Source organism: Hakea prostrata, chromosome 2 (assembly GCF_041222555.1).
Source record: "Hakea prostrata isolate BN-2017 chromosome 2, UWA_Hpros_2, whole genome shotgun sequence".
In the NCBI taxonomy this organism is placed as follows: Eukaryota; Viridiplantae; Streptophyta; class Magnoliopsida; order Proteales; family Proteaceae; genus Hakea; species Hakea prostrata.
The window spans coordinates 67,395,102-67,415,933 of NC_142601.1; the positions used below are offsets into that span (position 1 = coordinate 67,395,102).

General features: G+C 38.8%; 2 protein-coding genes across 2 annotated transcripts in view; both read left to right on the forward strand.

Annotated features, from left to right (window-relative positions):
* The window catches only part of LOC149025888 (SIT4 phosphatase-associated family protein), a 38,774-nt gene extending 21,887 nt beyond the window's left edge, over positions 1 to 16,887 (forward strand). The window contains exons 8-19 of the mRNA XM_089146102.1: positions 66 to 182; positions 819 to 913; positions 1,002 to 1,204; positions 5,242 to 5,339; positions 5,624 to 5,727; positions 5,797 to 5,962; positions 6,133 to 6,255; positions 9,613 to 9,695; positions 12,218 to 12,356; positions 13,160 to 13,189; positions 13,961 to 14,031; positions 15,127 to 16,887. Coding sequence (XP_089002228.1) covers positions 66 to 182; positions 819 to 913; positions 1,002 to 1,204; positions 5,242 to 5,339; positions 5,624 to 5,727; positions 5,797 to 5,962; positions 6,133 to 6,255; positions 9,613 to 9,695; positions 12,218 to 12,356; positions 13,160 to 13,189; positions 13,961 to 14,031; positions 15,127 to 15,901 — 2,004 coding nt within the window. The 3' untranslated portion in view covers positions 15,902 to 16,887. The remainder of the gene's footprint in view (positions 1 to 65; positions 183 to 818; positions 914 to 1,001; positions 1,205 to 5,241; positions 5,340 to 5,623; positions 5,728 to 5,796; positions 5,963 to 6,132; positions 6,256 to 9,612; positions 9,696 to 12,217; positions 12,357 to 13,159; positions 13,190 to 13,960; positions 14,032 to 15,126) is intronic.
* Positions 16,888 to 17,134: 247 nt separating this feature from the next.
* LOC149025889 (Small nuclear ribonucleoprotein family protein) lies at positions 17,135 to 20,304 on the forward strand. The gene is made up of 2 exons (XM_089146103.1): positions 17,135 to 17,637; positions 19,452 to 20,304. The coding sequence occupies exon 2, from the start codon at positions 19,603 to 19,605 to the stop codon at positions 19,945 to 19,947; it is 345 nt and encodes a 114-aa protein (XP_089002229.1). The 5' UTR covers positions 17,135 to 17,637; positions 19,452 to 19,602; the 3' UTR covers positions 19,948 to 20,304.
* The last annotated feature ends 528 nt before the right edge of the window (positions 20,305 to 20,832 follow it).

The window sequence follows — 20,832 nt, forward strand, 5'->3', positions numbered from 1 at the left end:
CTTTTGTATTATCTATTTGCCAAATCCTCTTAAGACCTCTGGTTATTATTGTCCCTGGTGAACAGGTTTTAATTCGTCTTATTGGCGTGGATGAGCAAATGTATAGCAACTACATGGATGCAATGCAATGGTTGGAAGATACAAATGTGCTTGAGATGATTGTGGATAAGTTCAGCTCATCCGTAAGTTGGCTATTATTGAACATCTACATTCTTTTTCTCTTTGTCATCTTTGCTGTTCTCTGATAACATTGGAAAGGAATTTTGTCCTCCTTTTCTTTGTGGTACAATTTAATGTATCCATCTGAATTTCCCTTTGCTGTATGTTATGATCTCTAAATTTCTTAATCATGATTTCTCTTGCTCTTTACCAAGTGTCCCACCAGATTGGATAGATCAGATGCATTCCTCTGTGAAGTGTATCTGGTCTTGGATATCTTGTTAAATCCTGTTTGATGATGTGTCTCAGTGTCGGTACACCAGAGGGTGGATTCACCCTACTTGCATGCCTAAACCCATGTTGACTGATACTAATTCAGGATGCTTCTTCCTTCCTGCTATGATCTCAAAATTCTTATCTATCCAGTGTCTTAAAAAAAGGCATACCCACTGCACAAGGCTCCCGCTACTGTGGAATCTGGTAGGGTCATTATGTACTCAGCCATACCTGTGCTTTGTGGAGAGGCTGTTTCCAAAGACTTGAACCTGTGACCAAGACCTGTGACCTCTTGGTCACTGTGGAGCAACTTTTAATGTTACACCAAGGTCTGCCCTCAGTGTTCTGTATATATATGTAATATCTGCACATGAAATTTACAGGATTCTCCTGAAGTGCATGCCAATGCAGCAGAAATACTCTGTGCTATAACTCGCTATGCTTCTCCTGGACTTGCTTCAAAAGTCGCCAGCTCAAGGTACTCCCACATTTTCCCCTGAAGATGCTTGGTTGGAGAATGTTATGGAAATAAAATTTTCATGTATGTCTTGTGTTCTTGCTTGCAGTTTTGTTGGAAGACTATTTCTTCATGCACTGGAAGATTCAAGACCAAAGTCCGTTTTGGTACACTCACTGTCTGTCTGCATATCATTGCTGGACCCCAAAAGATTGACGTTGGGTCCATATAATACGTACAGCCGCCAGCTGTCTCATGGACCAGTGGTAACTGCTAATCCTGAGACAGTTGAAGGCATGCTTGAGAGCCTTGGTAAAGTCACCCATGTTACTTTTGATATTGAACACTCCCCTTCTCTCTCTTTATTGTAGTTCTTTTAGATTCTGCAAGTAATATTCATCTGTTGAAATTCCCACTTTATGGAATGACTTGGAAGGTCCAAAACCAAAAAGAGTGGTATTTGCTAGCAACAACATAATGGAGGCAGTCAATCAATATAGATAGCTCCAAAATCTTATTCAAATCCAATGTAGCAACTTCGACTATGGAATTCAAAGGGATCAAATAGGAACTGATATGTTTTAATTTTTATATTGGTCTATGTTCCTACTTGTTCTTCCTCCAAGTTGTTGGAATTTCTGGTGCACTGGTTGCATTAGTTATGAAGTATTGTTCTAGACGTGATAATCATTGATGACTAGAGGTGATTAACATTCATGTAGCAGTGAGGAGTAAGTACGCTTAATTGCAGCATGGGGTCTACTTTTGGGTGCTTTAGTTTGAGTCAGTATTTCTAAAGCCGTAGTTAAAACCTTTGGTGACATTGCTCAGAATACAATATTATGTATGTTGGTGGTTTTCGAGCTTAGAGATTGCTGCTTTGCTGGAACATGGTACCAGATCTCGGGGCAATCTTCCCCTTGAGAAAAGTGAGATCTCGCTCGAGATCTGATATTTTTCTTGGGCCAATTCGAGTGGACTTGAGGGCCCATCTTGGGGGGTTTTAAGGGTTAGGCTAGACTCAATGTTGGTATTTAGCCTATTTTAGCCTTCTAAACACATTGATGGCTTACATTTGTGAGAAAACAACCTGTTCTAACTCAACCCTAAGTTTAAAATGGAAATGCTGCAGAAATGAACATGCAAGATTATAAAACATGAAATATAGAACCATTAAGAGACATAAATGAAAACAAAGTGATAAGATACGCATCAAATAACTTAAATACCTACAAAATTCCATCCATATGAATACAATAGAACATCACATTCTCGACTCTAGAGAATACAGTAACACAACCATTTTAAGTTTAATATAAATCATAAGTTCATAACAGAAGTGTTAGGTATAGCTCATGCTTCACATTCTTTTGCAAGAAAAGAGGCTACAAATCGAAACCCCGCATTGTTTTGCCCAGTGGTTGAAGAAAGAAATGAGGAAGTTTGAAAATGGAAGTTAAGGGGCATTATAGTCATTTTGATCGTCTGATGTGAACACAAAATTGCCCCTTGGCTGAAAACCTGAAACCCTAAGTGTGGCCCACAAGATGCTCCTAAGAACCCTCCCTAGGCTGGCCGAACCCTCTGGGAAGGGTATTTTGTGCATTTTCAGCCCTATTTAGTTGCTGTAAGTTAATTTTGGTTTTTTTCTAGAGTCCAGTTTGGTTAAGAAGTCTTGATTTGAGTTGATAGTTGAGTTAGTAGTTTGAGTCCTTACTCCTTAGTTCTTTTAAACTCTAGCACATGTGACGATTAGAGTTTTAATTAAGTAGAATTTAGCATGTGCCTAGCACATGTGACCATTAGAGTTTTAATTAAGTAGAATTTAGCATGTGCTTAACTGCTTATTAGAGTTTTAAGTTGTTTAAACTTTTATTTCAGCATGTGTCCATTAGGGACCCTTAAATCATTGAATTTTCAGTTTACTTTGGGTTGGGATCCTAATCTATAAAGGAATCCCACTTAGAGTTGAGTTGTTTTTAGTAGGCTATAAGTTATAAGTTAAGGCTTACTCTTTCTTTGTAAGTTAAGTCTGATTAGGTGAATAAGAAAATTGAATCTGGAGGACCATGATTCCTATTGAGGGGGCCACAGCAGATTTTGAGAAAGCATTCTTCTTCAATAATCAGCAACCTATCTAGCATTCTTCTTCAACAAGTTCCAGTAGCCATTGTTAGCAACAACAGCCTTAGTCAAGTAAGTACAGCAGCCCCACCCCCTGCCCTCACCTCCCAATCACATCGCAAGACCTAGAAGACCCCTCCCTTACCATCGCAGCCCTTTCCCTTCCCCTGCACTGCACACCCCTCTAGACCCCTTCGCCTTACTGCCGAGACTTGGTAGCAACCTTCCCCATCCACCCCTTTGACATCCCAGCCCCTTCCCTTCACCCCACGACCACCCTTAATTCCTCCCCTGTTCTGCGCAACCCTCACAGCCCTTCCCCCTTGCTGTCACATCTTGACAGCAACGTCCCCAGCCCCCTGCAATACTCTACCCCCTAAGCCCTGCGACTCTGCCCAGCCTTTCCTCCACCCTCCCCAAACCTTACGGCATCCCCCCACACCTTCCCCTCTCTTGGTTCTCTTCCCCTCCCTTCTCTGACTTGCGGCAATAGAAGAAACAGAAAAGAAAGAGAAAAGAAAAGAAGGAAATAAGAAAAGAAAGAAGAAAGAAGAGAAGTTGCCCTAGATCTTCAATCCCATCCCATCCCATGAATTGAATAATTTTCACTCCAAAGTTTCCTCCCTTCAGGGATTTGGCAAACCCTTAATTTTACCCTTTTCCCCAACTAAGCCGAACCCATATAAAATTAGTTAATTCCTAACTTGTCTCTAGGATCTTCCCATTATATTCTAGAAATCCATATGCATTCTAAACCCTTCCCATAATATTTTATCATTATTTGCTGGAAGATTTTGGGTGAACCCTTAATTTTTTGAGAAATTATTCTAGAACCCTAACCCTAGAATCGGTTCACATCAGCGGCATATTGGTCTATATTGAAGAAATATTTTTAATTTCAATCGTTATGTGTAAATGGTCCTTAATGGTGCCTAATGGGGTGGGGGACCTTTTTGTAAGGTTTGCAAATTCACCGCCCGGGGGGGAGTGTAGTAATGGATGAATTAATACACATGTTAAATAATTATTCAAGAAATTGTTAAAGACTAAGTACAAACTACTCAAACTAAGAACTATAAAGTGCATAGATACTCAACTAAAATAGAGTAGTGATTACATGAATCATAGACACCCTAGTTTTCCATCTTCCAGCTCCTGCTAATACAATCCTGAGTATGCAACAGCTTAGTGATATGAACCATGGCCTGCTGGATCATGTCCACTTGTCATCCTAGTTTTGGAGTTAATGACAGTTTGACCCATCAGTTTATATCTCATCTTAACCAGTTTGAGTTTCTCTAATCTTTTGCTGATATCATGGCAAGATCTAGAATTATGTTTTTGGCGTATTCACCAAGTATACTTAAAGACACAATTGGTAGTATGAGTTTTGCATATAATCTGCCTCAGGTAGTTAGGAGTTAGGACTTAGGACTATTCAGCACCTCCATTCCCCTGAAACACTATGGTTGCTTCCAACTCTCATTCCTGGCCTGGAAAAAAGTATGGACAGAAAAAGGGAAAACCTTTTTTCTGTGGATAACTTGATCAGGATTGGAGTAGGGTCATGTTTGATTTATGTTACGGTAACATCAAATCTCTTCATTATGCTGTCATTCATGCCTTTATCTGTTAGATAGGGGAATCTCTTCATTATGCTGTCATTCATGCCTTTATCTGGTAGATAGGGGACCGTTCTTCTATTTTGATATCCTGATGGGTATTCTGCTTCCACTCTGTTGAATCACTTTTGAGTTATTAAATTAGTAATGTGACAGAAAGGGTGGATTTGCTTTCAAACCTCAGGAGAGAAACCAATCTTTAAGGGAAGTAACAAATCATTTTTGATTTACCATTTGCCTCCGATGATGTGGTGTTGCTCATATTTTATGTTTTTCCACCCCAATAAAGGGTGCTGTTTTCTCTCCTTTCTTCTTTTAGATAGTTATAAAGTTTCAGTTAGCCGCTTTTTTCTCTATATATGTTTTCTGGAAAACATTTCTATGCTTCTTCTGGGTTGGCATCCCCATGCCTTCCCCCCTTCTTCCTCTGGGATAACCAGGTAAATTTTGTCTTGTGAAAATGAAATATTGTTTCACTAAGAAGGGCAGATTACTTTCAACTAGTATTAAGGGAATATGGTTTAGATAATCCTTTACAAAAAGTTGCATACTTGTGCTAATCAATGAAGTCTTATTTATATGGTTTCTTGTTCTTTTTTGTAGGCGATTTACTAAAGCTTCTGGATGTGTCATCTTCTGAGAGCTTGTTGCCAACTACATATGGAAAATTGCAGCCTCCCCTTGGGAAACACCGTCTTAAGGTAGTCTTCAAGTTCCATGCTCTATGTGATTCTTCTCTATGAAATGATTTATCTTTTGTTGTTTGCTTATTTTTTAATATGCTAAGGACTTGTTCATAAGGTATAATTCTCTGCCTCTTTTTGCTTTCCTTCCCCACTGTCAATGTTCTGTTTATTTATTTAACGCTTTATGGTGGTTTGTTTTTTGGGGTGGGTGGAGAGTAGTTTGGTTGGGGAGACTCATTGGTGCACTGACAAATTAATTGACTGTACATGCTAATAATGGTCAACATGGAATTTCTCAGGTCGTGGAGTTCATCTCTGTTCTGCTGACAATTGGCAGTGAAGCTGCTGAGAAGGAATTGATGCAGCTAGGAGCCATACAACGTGTTTTAGATTTATTCTTTGAGTAAGTATTAATAACCTATTCATTTTTATAGATAACAGTTGCTTAGATCTTTCTATTAATGTGGTGTAGGTACCCATACAATAATTTTCTGCATCACCATGTGGAGAACATTGTAGTTTCATGCTTGGAGAGCAAGAAGCTTCCACTTATTGAACATCTTCTTCACAACTGTGACCTTGTTGGTAAAATACTAAGTGCAGAAAAGAATTGTACTTTGTCAACCGATCCAACAAAGGTAGTCTTGTCTTTGTATCTGTCTATTTGAAGTGTTTACTATGTTAATTCTGTTGGTTCATAGCATGCATTTCCCTTTCTTTCTGTTACTGATGATACTACATATTTGGCAGTCTAATTTTATGGGCTTCTAACTGTACACTCATGAATCTTTTCCTATCCATTCTGCAGCCAACAGTACCTGTTGAGGCAAAATCACTACCAAGGATAGGAAATATTGGACATATTACACATATAGCTAACAAGCTTGTTCAATTGAGCAGCTGCAATAGCCAAATTCAGGCTTTCCTGCAGGTTAGCTGAGGCCTTTATATGTTGCTCATTCCTGCACCCCTTCCCCACCTGCAAACAAGAACACAAAAAGAAAAGGAAGAAAAGAAAGGAAAGAAGTGCTGGAGTTTGTTAATTAAATGCATTTGAGCACAGAATTTTGCTATAATTAATAATAGTGCATTTTTATTAAAAACATAGTAGAAAGATGGTGCAGACAGAAGCCGAAGAGAGCTCGTCAAAGTATGACAACTTTTCTATTTTTTGTTTTTATTTTGTTTTGATGATTTGACAAAAAAAATTGTGGATGAATCTATCCTTCCAATCTTTCTCTCTTTTCTTTTTTTCTTTTCTTTTGTGTTTTCCCCCCTTCTTCTTCTCCTCCTTTGGCCTTTTCCATTAGTAATTTTTTTTTAAAGTTGTCCAAATAAACTTCCCCCCCCCCTTGTGGAAATAAAGTCCTGAAACTTTCAGCTGTTTCAAAAAAGTTTTAGATGAATATTTTCCTTAATTAGTCTTCTTTTGCCCCCTCCCCTTCATGTGGTTATGCATAACTGTTTTAATGGAGGGAATACAAACTTGTAATTCTAACAGTTATGATTTTTATAAGACATTTGGGCTTAGAGATCTACTGGAAGTGTACTGTTTACAGTTGGGAAAATTCGATGGAGTTGGTGGTGGATGGTGCATTTATGTTCAGTTGTGTGATGTCTAACTGCTAATTATTTAGGTGCCCCTATAGGTAATCATCTGTGGTCTGCCATTTCTAAAGCAGATGGAAAGAAGACTAGCAGGGTGGAAAAAGGATGTCTACTTAAATGATAAAGGTTATCTGTAATCCCGACTATAGTTTAAAATCTTCTTTCATCTCAGTGGGATCAAGGCCACTGGGATTCTGAGATTTCGGCCGAAATGTTGCCTGGACCTGGTCCAGATTCTGCTAGTTTTCTACTGATCTATGCATTTTTAGGTCTAGTTATCTTTCGATATTCTAAGGCCTATAAATACATATCCATGGTTAGTTTGACTAAAGTAAACATAGAATGGTCTTTCGGATTCGTATCATGCTTTTCACATATCTAAGCATGCTCGAATATAAATTGACATATTTGATAAACGGTTTGAATTGATAATGAAGTAAAACATTAAACCAACATTAGTATGTGCATATCACGTAGCTAAAACATACATGCATACATCATCAGTAGTCAAATATCAACTCTTTTGCAAACTGTGCAAGATTCAGAGCTTATATAACAAATTTGATTCCTAGGAAGTAGAAAACTGATAGAATTCCTCTAGAGTAGACTAATAGAAGCTGCTATGCCAGCCTTGCTTAAGCCCACTGTATGTCCGTTGGACTCGGTGTGCATTGTGCTTTGTGACACATTCAAATCCATGTCATAGACTTCCAGAATAACCAAACATAATCTGACACCACAAACATGAATGTCGGATCATATCGATTGGTTACCTCGAACTAAAAAAAAAAAACACTTCAGTCCTGGTTTTGGGAGCTTCAGTCCACTACAATCATGAGTTTGCCATTTTCTTTTTAACATGTTGTCTCTCAAATTTCCAAAATGTCGGTGGACTGAAAGTTCAAGATAACTTGAAATTTTGGGTCAGAATTTGTACAATTTCATTTCAAGCCCCCATCTATGTTGGTGGGGTCGAGATTTCAGACCATGATTCAACTAGACTTATTGCATTTCCATTCACACAAGACCCCTACCTTTCAGACCCAATAACTGCATTAAATGTAATTTAAAAGATGATGGTTGTTTTTCTCAAGGTCCAATTCCACCAAGGAAAGGAAAAATGAAAGAATAAAATAATTGGTTGCATGGAAGTGTGTCTGGTTGATGAAACACAGTGTTGGGATTCAGATCTTTGCCCAAGATTAATTAAGACTCTGACGTAAACTGTTGTGGGATTCAGTTTAGAAGCTAAACTCCATCAGAGTATCAGAGAGCGGTACTAGATAGATAGTGTTTGCAGTTTTGGAAGGATTCTGAAGATTTGGGGCTGATAAGTGCAGCATTTGGAAAAATATTATGAGTCGCATGACATAATGTAATGCTTTGGGAGGACAGATGGATTGGGATAGTTGATTTATAGTTTTTTTTTTCTTTTCTCCGTGATGAAGTGAACTGCTGATAAAACTGTGTGAAGCTGATTTTTGAAAATCAGAGGTGAGTGGCTACACTAGTGGGTTATCCATTCTGAGGGAATTTGATAGATAGGGAATTGAAGAGGTTTCTAACTTGGTCACCTTTTTATTTAGCTATGGTGTTTGGATGAAGAAACATTGAAGGGTCTTCATCAAAGTGTTTTGGGTTGTGGGTCCTGTGTGAGTAGGTGTTCCTACATAGCATACTACTTTTTTTTTGAATAAGATGATGAGGACGAAAGAAGTTTTTACTAAAATTAGCTAGGTTTGAAAACTAAGGCTTCTTCAAGGTGTGTCACTTTTCTGTGGAACACAATCCCTGAACAAGAAATTGGCACTTGGATGCTTGCAGTGCTGGGTTTAGTTCACTTCCACTGGTTTAATGTGACTGTTGGAGTGTGGATTTATTTTTTTCAGTTGTTTATGGTGCATATGACTTATCACCAGCTTGGATTGTTTGGTCCATAAAAGTTGGGAGAAGCGTATAGTTGAGTTTATTCATTTGTTTGAGGTTGAATACATAGGAATTAAAATTTTGAATTGCAAGTTGTTATATTTCAGTTTTATAGGTGGAATAGGAGTCATGTTTTCTTTCCTCTTCAAACACCTGCACTCTTAACCTACGCAGAAGACAGATTGAATGATGAAAACCGAAATTACTTGTATTCAACTGTGTTTGTGCATGAGATCCCTTCCCTTCCGTGCAATTGTTTCTTCTCAGACTTCCCTTCTTCGCCAATGGCCTCGCTACCTGTCTGTTCGGTGGAGGTGGTTCTGTCTCAGTAGGGTTTATTTCCTTATGCTTGTTTTCGGGGTTCAGAAGGGGTATAACAGAAAATGATTACGTAATTGTGATTTAATATAGAAGTAGTGAAGTGAGGTAGACGTGCATGATTGATTTATATCTAGCTGTATGACTGGTTTATTCATACCCTTTTTTCATTTTCTTCAACTGTTAAATCAATTGTCCGTTGATTACTTGGTTTTATGACTATTACTTGGATAGGTTTTATGAATACTATGTATATCTAATCAATCTTAGATGGTTTTTGTCTTTGAGAATACTTTTTCTTGGGCTAATAAGAATTTTTTTTTCCCCGGAAGAATGTAAGAATCAATTATGATCTGTGTTTATTTATTTTCTACTTCTCTTCTTTCCTTAAATTTTGAAATGGTATTTTTTTTTGATTTGGTTTATACTTTTGTAGGAGAATGCTGAGTGGGTTGATTGGCATGCCAATGTCTTAGTCAAACGTAATGCAGTGGAAAATGTCTACCAGTGGGGTTGTGGGTATGTGTAAATTCTTATATGTTGAATTTTGTCAGAAAATATGTTGTTATTTCTGTTTCATTTTTTTAGCATGTCAGTTGTCCTTCATCCACAGCTGCTAGCAATTTGCAACTCTAGACAGAAAGGTGATTTACTCAGATTGTATACTTCAGAAGTATGGAAGATGAAACATTTTGTAAAAGATCAGAAGATGCTTGTACTGTGAACTTTCCTCCAAATAGTTATGCTTTTGGCACATATATTTAGTACTTCTGAAGCCTTTATGTTATATCGTTCAATTTGTGTCTCTGTAGCTGCTCTATTCCTAGTGTTGTTTTCAATATTAATGCTCTCCATGTCAGTGTTTTGGTCACTGGTGTGAACCAACTCCACCAATGTTTTCGTTTTATGGTTCCAACATTTCATTTTTTCTATCGGTTGAACCCATACAAATTAACTTTATACCTGCTTCTGGCTCTGCTGGAGTGTCAGTTGAATGCCTGATTTCTCCCATAAAAGATAATGAGTGTTCTACCACAGGTCCACAGGAATAAGGAATCTCTTAAAGAGTCTACGCGCTAAAAAAGGCTATACTGAGAGTTTTAAGGCATCTGCAACTGTAGAGTTGGAGAGGATCATGATGTGCGCAACCTTATTCTGCTTGGCAGAGAGGCTGTTTCCCAACTCAAACCCACTATGAGTAGGTTGTGGTGGAGCAACTGTACCATTCTGCTGAGGTCCCTCTCAACCCTGGGAATCTTCTGGGTGAAATTATACCTTGGTCTTGACACAATATAAATGGTTTGGTTGGGAGCCAGTCAGGATGTATATGCAGAATGTTGAGCCAGACATGGTCAGCTTTGGACTGCAGAGCTGAGTATGGATGGATATGTGGTAAAACAAAGAAGGGCAATGTACATAGTGATAATGGATTTTTAAAGCAGACACATGAGTTGCTCCAAGAGATTGTTTAAGGTGTATGGTCATGTTCACCGTAGGCCTAGTGGCGTTTGGTAAAAAGAAGCCATATGATTCCTATTGGAAGAGTCGAAAGAGCTGGGGACAGGCCTAAAATGGCCATAAGCGAAGTGGTGAGAAAGGATACACAAAGTTTAGGTCTTATACAAAGTATGACATCCGACACGGCTGATTGAAGGGCAAAGTCCATGCAACAGTCCTATGTTGCTGAATTTTTGCTGGATGTGTGGACTGTACCTCTTTCCTCTGACTACCTTTTATCTTCATTTGTTTCTCTCTTTTAAATTACTCATGGCTTTCCCCTCTCTTTTCGCTTCATTTTTCTGTCGTATTCCTTTTTCTCTTTTATCTGCCTTTTATTTCCTCTCTTTTTTCTTTCTCCTGTTAGAACTCAGTTTTCCCGTTGTCTTGTTTGGGTCTTCTAGCCAACCAATGAAAGTGGTATAAGGTTGAGTTAGTTGTTGCCTTAAAGGGGCTGTCAAATTGTACATGTGACAAGCATCCGTATTAGGATCAGCGAATTCATGGATTTGGCTGGGCTGGGATGAGGTTGATTACATGTAGAAACATTGGACAGGTAGACCCAATGTAATCCCAATCATGGACTGGGGTGGTAGCCTAGCTAAGAAAATTTGACATGTGCTTGTTGTGTGGTTCTATGCAAGACTACTAGTGTTTTTCTGTATCTTGTCACGCCTACATGCATGCCAGTTGACATATAACCACTCAAATTTATTGGTCAAGAATGTCATCATGAACATCCAGGAATGTTTTATTCATATATGACAAACACAATTTTATTATTAAAGAAGTTGCATTAAAATATCATGGGATGGTGGTTGCACAATAACTGTTGTCCCAGGCTTGGAGTTGCGACAACTGCCCTCTATCGTGTGGGAGTTCAAGTGGTGCATCAAAAGGCTGTATTTTCCTGTGAAATTATGGTAGGAAATGAGTTAAAATATAGAATAGGAGCTGGATAGATTGACCATTGAAGAACACGGTAGTACTACAATATAAGTGGGCTGTATTGCTGCATTTCATCACCAAGTTTGACCTTGTAACTAATCCAGGAAAGTCATTACCTATCCATACTATGAAATATGAAAGTTGGTATGTCAATTGACGAGTGGCACAAAATTAGGTGGGTCATTGTGCGAATCCTGACACAACAGCCTTCTACCAGCTTCTTGTCGAAATTATTTGGTAGGAAATACAAGATATATCTAGTATTGTTTTTCTTTTGTCTTGCATATAGTAGCTTGTAATTTCACAATTTCTGATGACTAAGTACTGATGACCAAGCACTGCACTTTCCTGATGCTAACAGTTTTGGGCTGTCTATATATACTTTTATATACTTATGGTACAGTCTTTTGTGCTTTATACAATACGAACATAAACACCAATGCTTACATAGACACAGAATTACAAAAAGAGTTTTGGCCAGTCTGATGTGCTGCCAAAACCTAATGCTATAAATTGCACATACCTACTACTATTGTGTTTGAGTCTTCCTGTTGCTTATCAGATTTCTCTAATACAAGGATGGCTTTATCAACCAGGAGGCCAACTGCTTTACAGGACAGAAGGGACAGTGATGATGATGATTTTCGTGATCGAGATTATGATGTGGCAGCATTAGCTAACAACTTGAGCCAAGCTTTTAGATATGGAATCTACAGTAATGACGATATTGAAGAGGTACCCTTCGAAGCTGCTTTTGTACTAAGCTGGATGCAAGTAGGGAAATGCAGTTTCCTATGGTTGGCCACCCTGATAGGAAGAATATTGTTTAGGGTTGAGATAACCTAGAATTGTTAAAGTAAATGTGTCAGGTTAGTGTTGATGCCATTAACTCTTGTAAGTCATTTAAAATGATAAGTCTTAAGTTATTGAGTTCTTTCTACATAACCAACCATGCAAATGATAGGATATGGCTCATCCATCTTTAGATTTTTCCTTGTTACTTTTAGGATGAAGTTGGTATGAACAGAAAGGAAAAGGCAAGTGGACCAAAACACTTTGAAAATACTTGTATTCTTTCTCAAATCATCTCTGGTTGGTTGAGGATGTTATACAGATATGGATCTTCCAGAATTCCTAGTGGACTTGAAAGGATCTCTAATCATTCTAGTATGCTCAATAAAGTAAATAAACTCAAAACAAACTTCCTTTTAGCTACTAATTATCATAATCTAAAACACTTAATTTGCTACTAATTCTATGTGCTATTATTATCCCTTTATGGACTTATAAATTAAGCCCATTTTTTCAATATACCCAAAAATACAAATCCTAAGGTCCACATAACCTAGCCATAAGCCAAATAAAATCTTCTGAGGCATCATTTACTAATTGTACAGTCTTAACTGCAGCTGGGTGACGCAGATGACAAGCCCATATCATAGTTGTTGTTCTTGCTGTTGTCATTCTCCTATTTTACTTCAATCAGGTTGTCAAAGTGCTTGACTGCTTTTGGTTACCTTTGCTTTTGATGCATGCAGGCCCATGGCTCCATAGAACGTGATGATGAGGTATGCTTTTAAATTTTGTGAAAATGACTTAGTTTGTGCCATAAATTTGTCAATAAGAAAATAAGATTCCTAAACAAAAGGAGGAGAGTTTTGTTCGACCCCATCCCAACAATACGGGGTCAATTCTGTGCCTGAACTGTAGGGATCCTTTAAAGAGGCCATCCTACACCTCGGTCAACAGAATAGAGTGTAGGTTTGACGGGCCAAATCCTCATAGGAAGCTTTTTGCTTGTCAATGAAGTTAAAACAGAGTTTCAAGTAATTTAACTCAGTTCAAAGAATCTGGATGCTTCATAATTTAAAGTTTGATAATGTTATTTGAAGCCTTCAACCAAGGGGTGCATACCACAATTTGAATCATTCCATTATCCTGGTGAGAGCTTGTTTGCCTAGCCAACAGCAATGTGAGAGAGAGCTGAATGGAACGTAATCAGATCAGATATTTGGTCTTCCAATGAGTGTGGTAATGAGATGGTCAAGAAGTCCCAGCGGTGATCCACTCTTCTGTGAGGGTTGAAGCAGATACATCTTTGGGAGAGCACAATCTTTATGTAGTAAAAAAGACTCTTGTCTAGGAGGTAGACTTGAATAAATGGGCTTTCACCACTGACTTTTATCACTTAGTGCTCCTCAATGTTTTGTCTCGGTCTTCTATCATCCTCTCCTCTTCTTCTTCTTGCTCCCCCCCCCCCTTTTTGTTTGGTGGTTTTTTAGGGTTCTTACTTATGCACAATTGGAAACAATTTGCCCTTACCAAAGGATATTTGGCAGGATGTGTACTTTGATGATGAATCTGCCGAAGTTGTCATCTCTTCTTTACGTCTGGGTGATGATCAAGAGAGGTATACATAATTTCTGTTCTACTACATGCGTTTAGTTGGATTTTATGTCGTGAAGAATATGTTTATTACCATGGTACTGGAGTGTAGTATTAGTATTCCATAAAAAATATGGCAGAATTGGAAGAACGTACCGTTATATAGCTTCATCTGCAGGTATGGTTGTAAGTTTTAATAATGGTCTGATGATCCTAATCATACTTTTGTGGGCATCTTGGTGGATAAATGGCTACAGATCCGGTGGTAGTCATCCAATCCATTTTGGCCAAGGAGGTCTTCAAGATTGGCGTGCCAATTTTCTTCTGTGGCAGTTAGACGTGTCAATTAGGGGCTTAGGGCTTTAGGAAGCAGCTAAGGCTGCCACTGTTATTTCTTCTCCATTCCCTTAGGCTGCGTTTGTTTGCAAAGGTGGGGTGGGAAAAAAACATGTGGGTCCCATGTGTAGTGGGGTGAGGGAGAAGGAAAGGAAAGGAAAGGAAAGGGTTTTGTGGAAAAGTGATAGTGGTGGGCCCTATTTTTTACTTTTCCCAACTTTCCCACAAAGTCCCACCAAATATGTGGGGTTTTAAAATGGCTTGGAGTGGGAAAGTTGGATTGCCACATCACTAGACAAGTTTCCTAGATTCAAGGAAACTTCTCTCTCACTTTCCCACCCCAAGCAACCAAACAATCTACCATTTTGGGATTTAAGGGAAAAGTAAAAAATCTACACTTTTTTCAAGAATTTTCCCACCCCACCTTTATTCCAGCAAACAAACGCAGCCTTAACATTCTGCATCAATCTTTCAGTCTTCTTGTTGGCAATGAGATGAGACCTTTCCACCCATCTAGGTTCTTGTCACTGAAAGATCTGCAATAAGGAACGGGGTACTCGTTCTTCACAGCCAGTATAATTTGTTCACTTTGTGCCAAAAATGCCATAGGTTAGGGCAATTTCAGTGTGGTTCCCACTCACTTGCAGCCCGTTTGACTTGTCATTGCAGAACATGCTGCTTTACAGCATCTAATGCACCCTGAACTGCCATACCTTTGGAACTATTCTGCTTCATATTATTTTGTTAACCTACCTTCTAATCTTTTTCTTCCTTGTGTTTTCAGTGGTTCTCTTTTTACAAACTCAAATTGGTTTGCTTTAGAGGATGATAGAATAGCCAGCGAGCGTTCAAGTGGTTCACTTGCTTCACCCTCGCCTAATGCAGAGACTGGTGTTATCACCAGCAACAGTGATGATGACGTGGTTGCTGGTGAAGATGATGAGCTTGTTGATACAGCCACATCTTCACATGTGCCTGAATCAGGCCACAATACAGGGGATTCTGGTTGTGCAGTTTCACCAGACTGTCAGACACAGGATATGAAAGAAGAAATCAAGCCTGATGATGGTGATAAACCACCAGAATGGGTCCAATGGAGAGAAACAACAGAAAACAATGACTCTTCTGATGCAAAAAATTCACCTCTACCTAATGGTGATCTGGAAGTGGATTTGAAGGTTCCTTCTGATAACATTGACAAGGATGCAGTTGTTTCTTCACCATCGTCCATTGACAATGCAAAAGAAAATACCATTATGGATGGGAAAGACAATGCAAAAGATAATACCGTTATGGATGGGAAAGACAATGCAAAAGATAATACCGTTATGGATGGGAAAGACAATGCAAAAGATAATACCGTCATGGATGGAAAAGAGTCGGCTGAGACCACCATTGAGAATCGAAACCTCAATGGCACTGAAGTGTCAGAATCTGGTGTTGGAAATTTGAGCTCTGACCCAAGTGCATTCGAAGATGTGGAAGGAAAACAAGGCAGCGCAGAAGGTGCAGCACCTGAGAAGAAAGCACTTGAAGATAAAGCAGGAAACCCTTCCTAGTTCTGCAAATTTGCTTGGTGGTGCTACCATGAAGATCTGGCTGCTATTGCAGATTCAGATGTGAACACTGCAGGGCCTGCAGCCCCACCTAGAACTCCAAAATTTCATGCGAGTATTTTTGTGGCCCTTTCCATCAGAACAGAGGATGTAGTCCCCGTGCTCCTGAAGTCTATTTGTTTCCATTTCCATCCCATCCACCCCCCCCCCTCTCTCTCTGGTCCCTCTCCTTAGTGTCAAAAGCCAAAATTTTATTTATAAAACATATCTTTGGTAAGTCCACTGTACAAGTCACCAAAAAAGCTTGTAAAGAGTGGAGCATGATTGTAAAGTTTATATTAGAGAAAATGTTGTTGGCACAAGTTGGCCATGAATTAGCATCATTGTTGCTCTTGTGGGTAGGCTCGTTAGCAGCATGGAACCTCTGAGGCAATAATTGGATGGTCTCTGCACCGTCCAAGTGCCAGTAGGGACACATTTGCTCTTCATTGTGTACTTTAATCGTTGAGATTGACTTCTTTCCCCCCCTTTCATATTCTTGTATAGTTCTCTCATGAAGTTATTGACTTGCGTTATGTTGTTTAGACAAACAATTTCACTGCCCTATCAGCCTATCCGGTAATGTGAATCAGTGACCAGGCTCTTCGACGGTGAGTTTTATCGTTGAACAGACCACCCAGTTATGCGTGATTGTAATGACATGGTTAAATGAATCAAGGTAGAGATGAAGTTTCCATTAAGAATTACATGCTCAGTTGATTCTTGTAATGGTTGCTCAATGTTGTGCTGGTCTGCAAAATGAATGAAACTATATAAACATGCGTCAAAGTGAAGTTGAATATGGAGTTGCGGATAAAAATGTCAGCTCTCCCACCACTTCTCAGCCGTTGTCTGTATGCATTTCTTAGCTGGAACTTTCAACGATCAAGCAGTACTAATTTAATGGCATTGTTGGCCAGTGGTATTTTGAATGTTTTACCAGTACTCTCCAGACAAGTCTCAACAGATAAAAGCCTTTCTAAGTTTGGAACCATGATGTTTCGTTTTCATTGAACAAAATTAGCACATTTTGTCAATGCATGATTGTTTGAGTTTGAGTTTGAGCTTGTGTAAGATATATAATTCTTAGTGGAGAGATCATGGGTTCGACTTGCAGATGACAAAGCTCCCCTTAAAGATGTAATCAAGGTGCGCCTGCAGATGACAAAGCTCCCCTTAAAGATGTAATCAAGGTGCGCCGCAAACTAGTATTTTTAAACCGTTCAGTTCACATTCCAATTATTTCATCATATTCGATACAAGATGATGTGATACTCCATGCTTAATATTTTAAAGTTTGAAAATTTTATAATTTAACATTAACACAAAAGGAGATTGCTACATTTGCGCTGTTCGGTCTTGTTTTAGAATCGGGGTTTTTTTTCTTCTTTTTTTCTTTTCTTTCTTTTTGGGGATTGAATTTTAGAATCGATTCAGACCCTGTATCCTATTCTCTGAATCGATTCTAGGTTAGACCTTAGAAGAGAAGACTCCGTTGTGCAATGGGGGGATTTCTTTACTAGGGTTCTAGGCTTCATCGATTGTGTTCTGCAAATCGCCAATGTGTGCATCGCATATGAAAGTCTGATCGATGCACGGAGCAGCGCGCTAGAGCGGAATGATTGACTATTTTACGGTTTCCGAGTTTTCCTTTTGATAAGCGCTCAGTTTCCGGATTGTAAAAGCAATTGACAGACGAGGTGAGCCTTCCGTCACCACCAGCCCTTTTCGTTTCTTCCAAATGTTTATAATTTCACCTCTAAGCTCATGTCTAAGTTCGAATTTTCTGTAGTTGTTTTTTCCTTGACATTCTGCCTAACGGGTTCGATGTGATCATCCTTTTTTCTTTTTCTTTGTTATGGTTTTGCGGGAAAAAAATTGCTGAGTAGGTTGAATAACCAAAGTAGTTACAATTACTTAATCAATGGACATGGTTTGTTATAGGATTTGTTTCTGATTGTTGAAATGTGGTGGGCTTGGATTCTTTTGGTCGTCTCCATGATTCTTCCTGATCGTCAATTATGGTCTGATAGGAAAAGAAAATTTCCAGTTAGACGAATACACAATTCCTTATTCCGTCCGTGATCCAAAGTTGCACTCAACAAACTATTGCTTTGTTCTACTGCATTTGTTTGGGATGTATTAATTGAACTGTTGTGGTCAATCAATTGAACCAAAGCATTTGAAGTTGATGGTAAGGGATAAAAGGGGAGTAAAACAAGGGAAAATGTGGTACTTCAAGTTAATTAATTTCCTTTTTTCAACTCCCCTCTCCATTGAAGTATTCCAGGTTCAAAGGCAGAGGCGGGGCAGTAGATGACCATGAGGACGAGGGTTCAGACGGTGAGAAAAGAGAATTCCAGGTTTTGGGGGCAGTGGTGGGAGTGAAGAGGGTGGCAGAAAGGAGGGATGTGGGGAAGGATTGGCAGTGGGAACCATTAGGAAGCATGACCATGGGGTGCTATTATGCTCCATTGTCATTCTATCATTCAAATGAAGATTTGGTGATTGGCAACAAGAACAATACAATGATTTGAAGAAAGCTCAAAATGATTGAGAAAAGGGAAGGGAGAGCCTCCAAAAAGGAACCTAGAAGACTTCTTCAAGTTAATCATTGATCATGCATCAATGGAAGGATTCTCCTATAAGGTGCTAAAGGGTGTGATAACTGATTTTATGACTAACAATCATGTACACTTTAGAGAATAGTGTCAGGACAAACTGTAAACGCTTCCAAATTTCTAGTACCTTTCGCTGATCATGATAAATATGTAGTAGATCAGAGCAGTCCATCAGTTTTGGGTTTGCCTCCATGTTGGAATGTCTGATACACATTTGATTTGTTAAACTTGCATGTCAACTGTGTACTGGTTGCTTTGTTCTTGCTTGGATAATCCCTTCTTTTGAAAATGGGATTTGCTCGTAATGTTGCATTGAACTTGTGTACTTCAATAGTTTCCATAATTTCTTAATTTCTTGTACAAGTTTGCTTTAAAAAATAACTTGCTGGTGTGCTTTTCTGATAGAAATTGTGTTCCTTTTGGCCAAGAAGTTCCTATGTTGCTAGAACGTGGTTAACGACTGAGCTTTTAGAATTTCGAGAGTTAACCAGGACTATAGAGCTGGTCGTACATCTATTTGAAGCCTGACTAAATTAAGTGGTCAATGCTTAGTTTTATAATTATGCCTTCTCCAGTTGTTAACTAAATTCTGCTGAATCTCATTCATCATTACTTGCTTCAAGAAGAATCATGTTGATCCTAAGGTTGTTATATTTCAAAATGTAGTAAAATGTTATCATTGTCAACTGCTTACTTGGTGTGTTTATCCCATTTTACGGGCATTTCCTTCTTTAGCATCTTTGACTCTAAGATTGGAAGAAGCCAGGATTTGTTAGATTTCTTTTGTCAGCTTGGATGCTGATTTCAATTTCAGGGCAAACTTGTATGGATTTGTTTTCTTCTTTGAAAATGCAAGGTCGTGATGTGATTGATTTACTTTCTATTATCTGCAGTACAAGGGGACTTTGGTGCATTAAGTGATGAAGCTGCTGGTCCGATGCCAACTCAACTGCCAAAGTTGAAAGTGGAGTAAACTTTATAGTTAACTCTCTTTGCTGGATATCTAGACACCCAAATAGTCGATTAAACTGAAAGAACAAACAAATGGAAGAACCAGCAGAACCATCTTCAGTTCAAGCTGTAGGTTCAGATGGTTCTAACACAAGCAGCTCACCACTTGTTAGCCGTGTCCAGAAGCTGTTGTACCGACAAATGCTGGTGGGCGTCAATGATGGGCGGTTCTTCTTGGGTGCTTTTCACTGCATTGACAAGCAAGGCAACATCATTCTGCAGGATGCAGTGGAGTACCGTAGCACGAGGCGCTCCTCACCTTCACCAATGGAGCAAAGGTGCCTTGGCCTCATTCTCATTCCATCCTCATGCAGATCCTCTTGTCATGTAGATTGCTCTATCGAGGAACAGCTCTCTCTCTTATCTCTTGAAAAATAGCAGAGACAAATCTGTCTTTATTTCTCTCACCTTGGTTTTCCTCACAAGACCATTCACACTCTCGTAATCCATTGTTTTTGAAGAATATGTTTCTTAAGGTGTAATGCTTTTACTGTTTTCTTTTTTATATATTTTTTATTTATAGCAGCAATTTTCGGTTCCTAAGAATTTCTTAAAGATTGTGTGTCATCTTTTGCCTTTTGAGGCTTGATAAAATTCTCCCTATAACATAGATGGGAAAAATATACCATATTGTGCAATTGCTGTATGCTTTCTAAAAAAATTTTCTAGTTATTCTGTCTTCCCTCTAGACTATATGGGTCCATCACCAAAGATTTTGGTCATCCTGTTATTCACGGATTCAAATCCTTTGCATCTGGGCTGGGCCTCTATTGGATGTTCTACCTGTGGTATCAGGGTTGGTTTCCGAACTACGGGCAAGGCATCCAAGGGCGAATCGAAGGGCGAGACACCTGGACGAATGCCCTTGTCTAGATGTTTGTGGGGATCTCAACTCATTATTAGTGAGAGATTCATTCCATAGTATAGTGGGGAAAGTCATAAATAAATAACTATGTAATTCAACATTTTTTGGCATTAAAATTTATGTGTATTCATTATTCGTGAGAGATTATTTCCATGGTATAGTGGGGAAAATCATAAATAAATAAATATATTTTTCACAATTTCTTGGCACTAAAATTTATGTGTATCCCTCCTAATCCAAAATATAAGTCTACGGTTTGGCCTATTGGCCAACTCTTCCCATTAAAGAACAAACTGTTCTCGGGGGTAATTGCCAAACTAAGTGCGTTATTAGGCTCATGATCTCCTTGTCTCTAATTGGGCTTCCCTCTTGAGTTATGCGCTCATGTCCACCTTGCA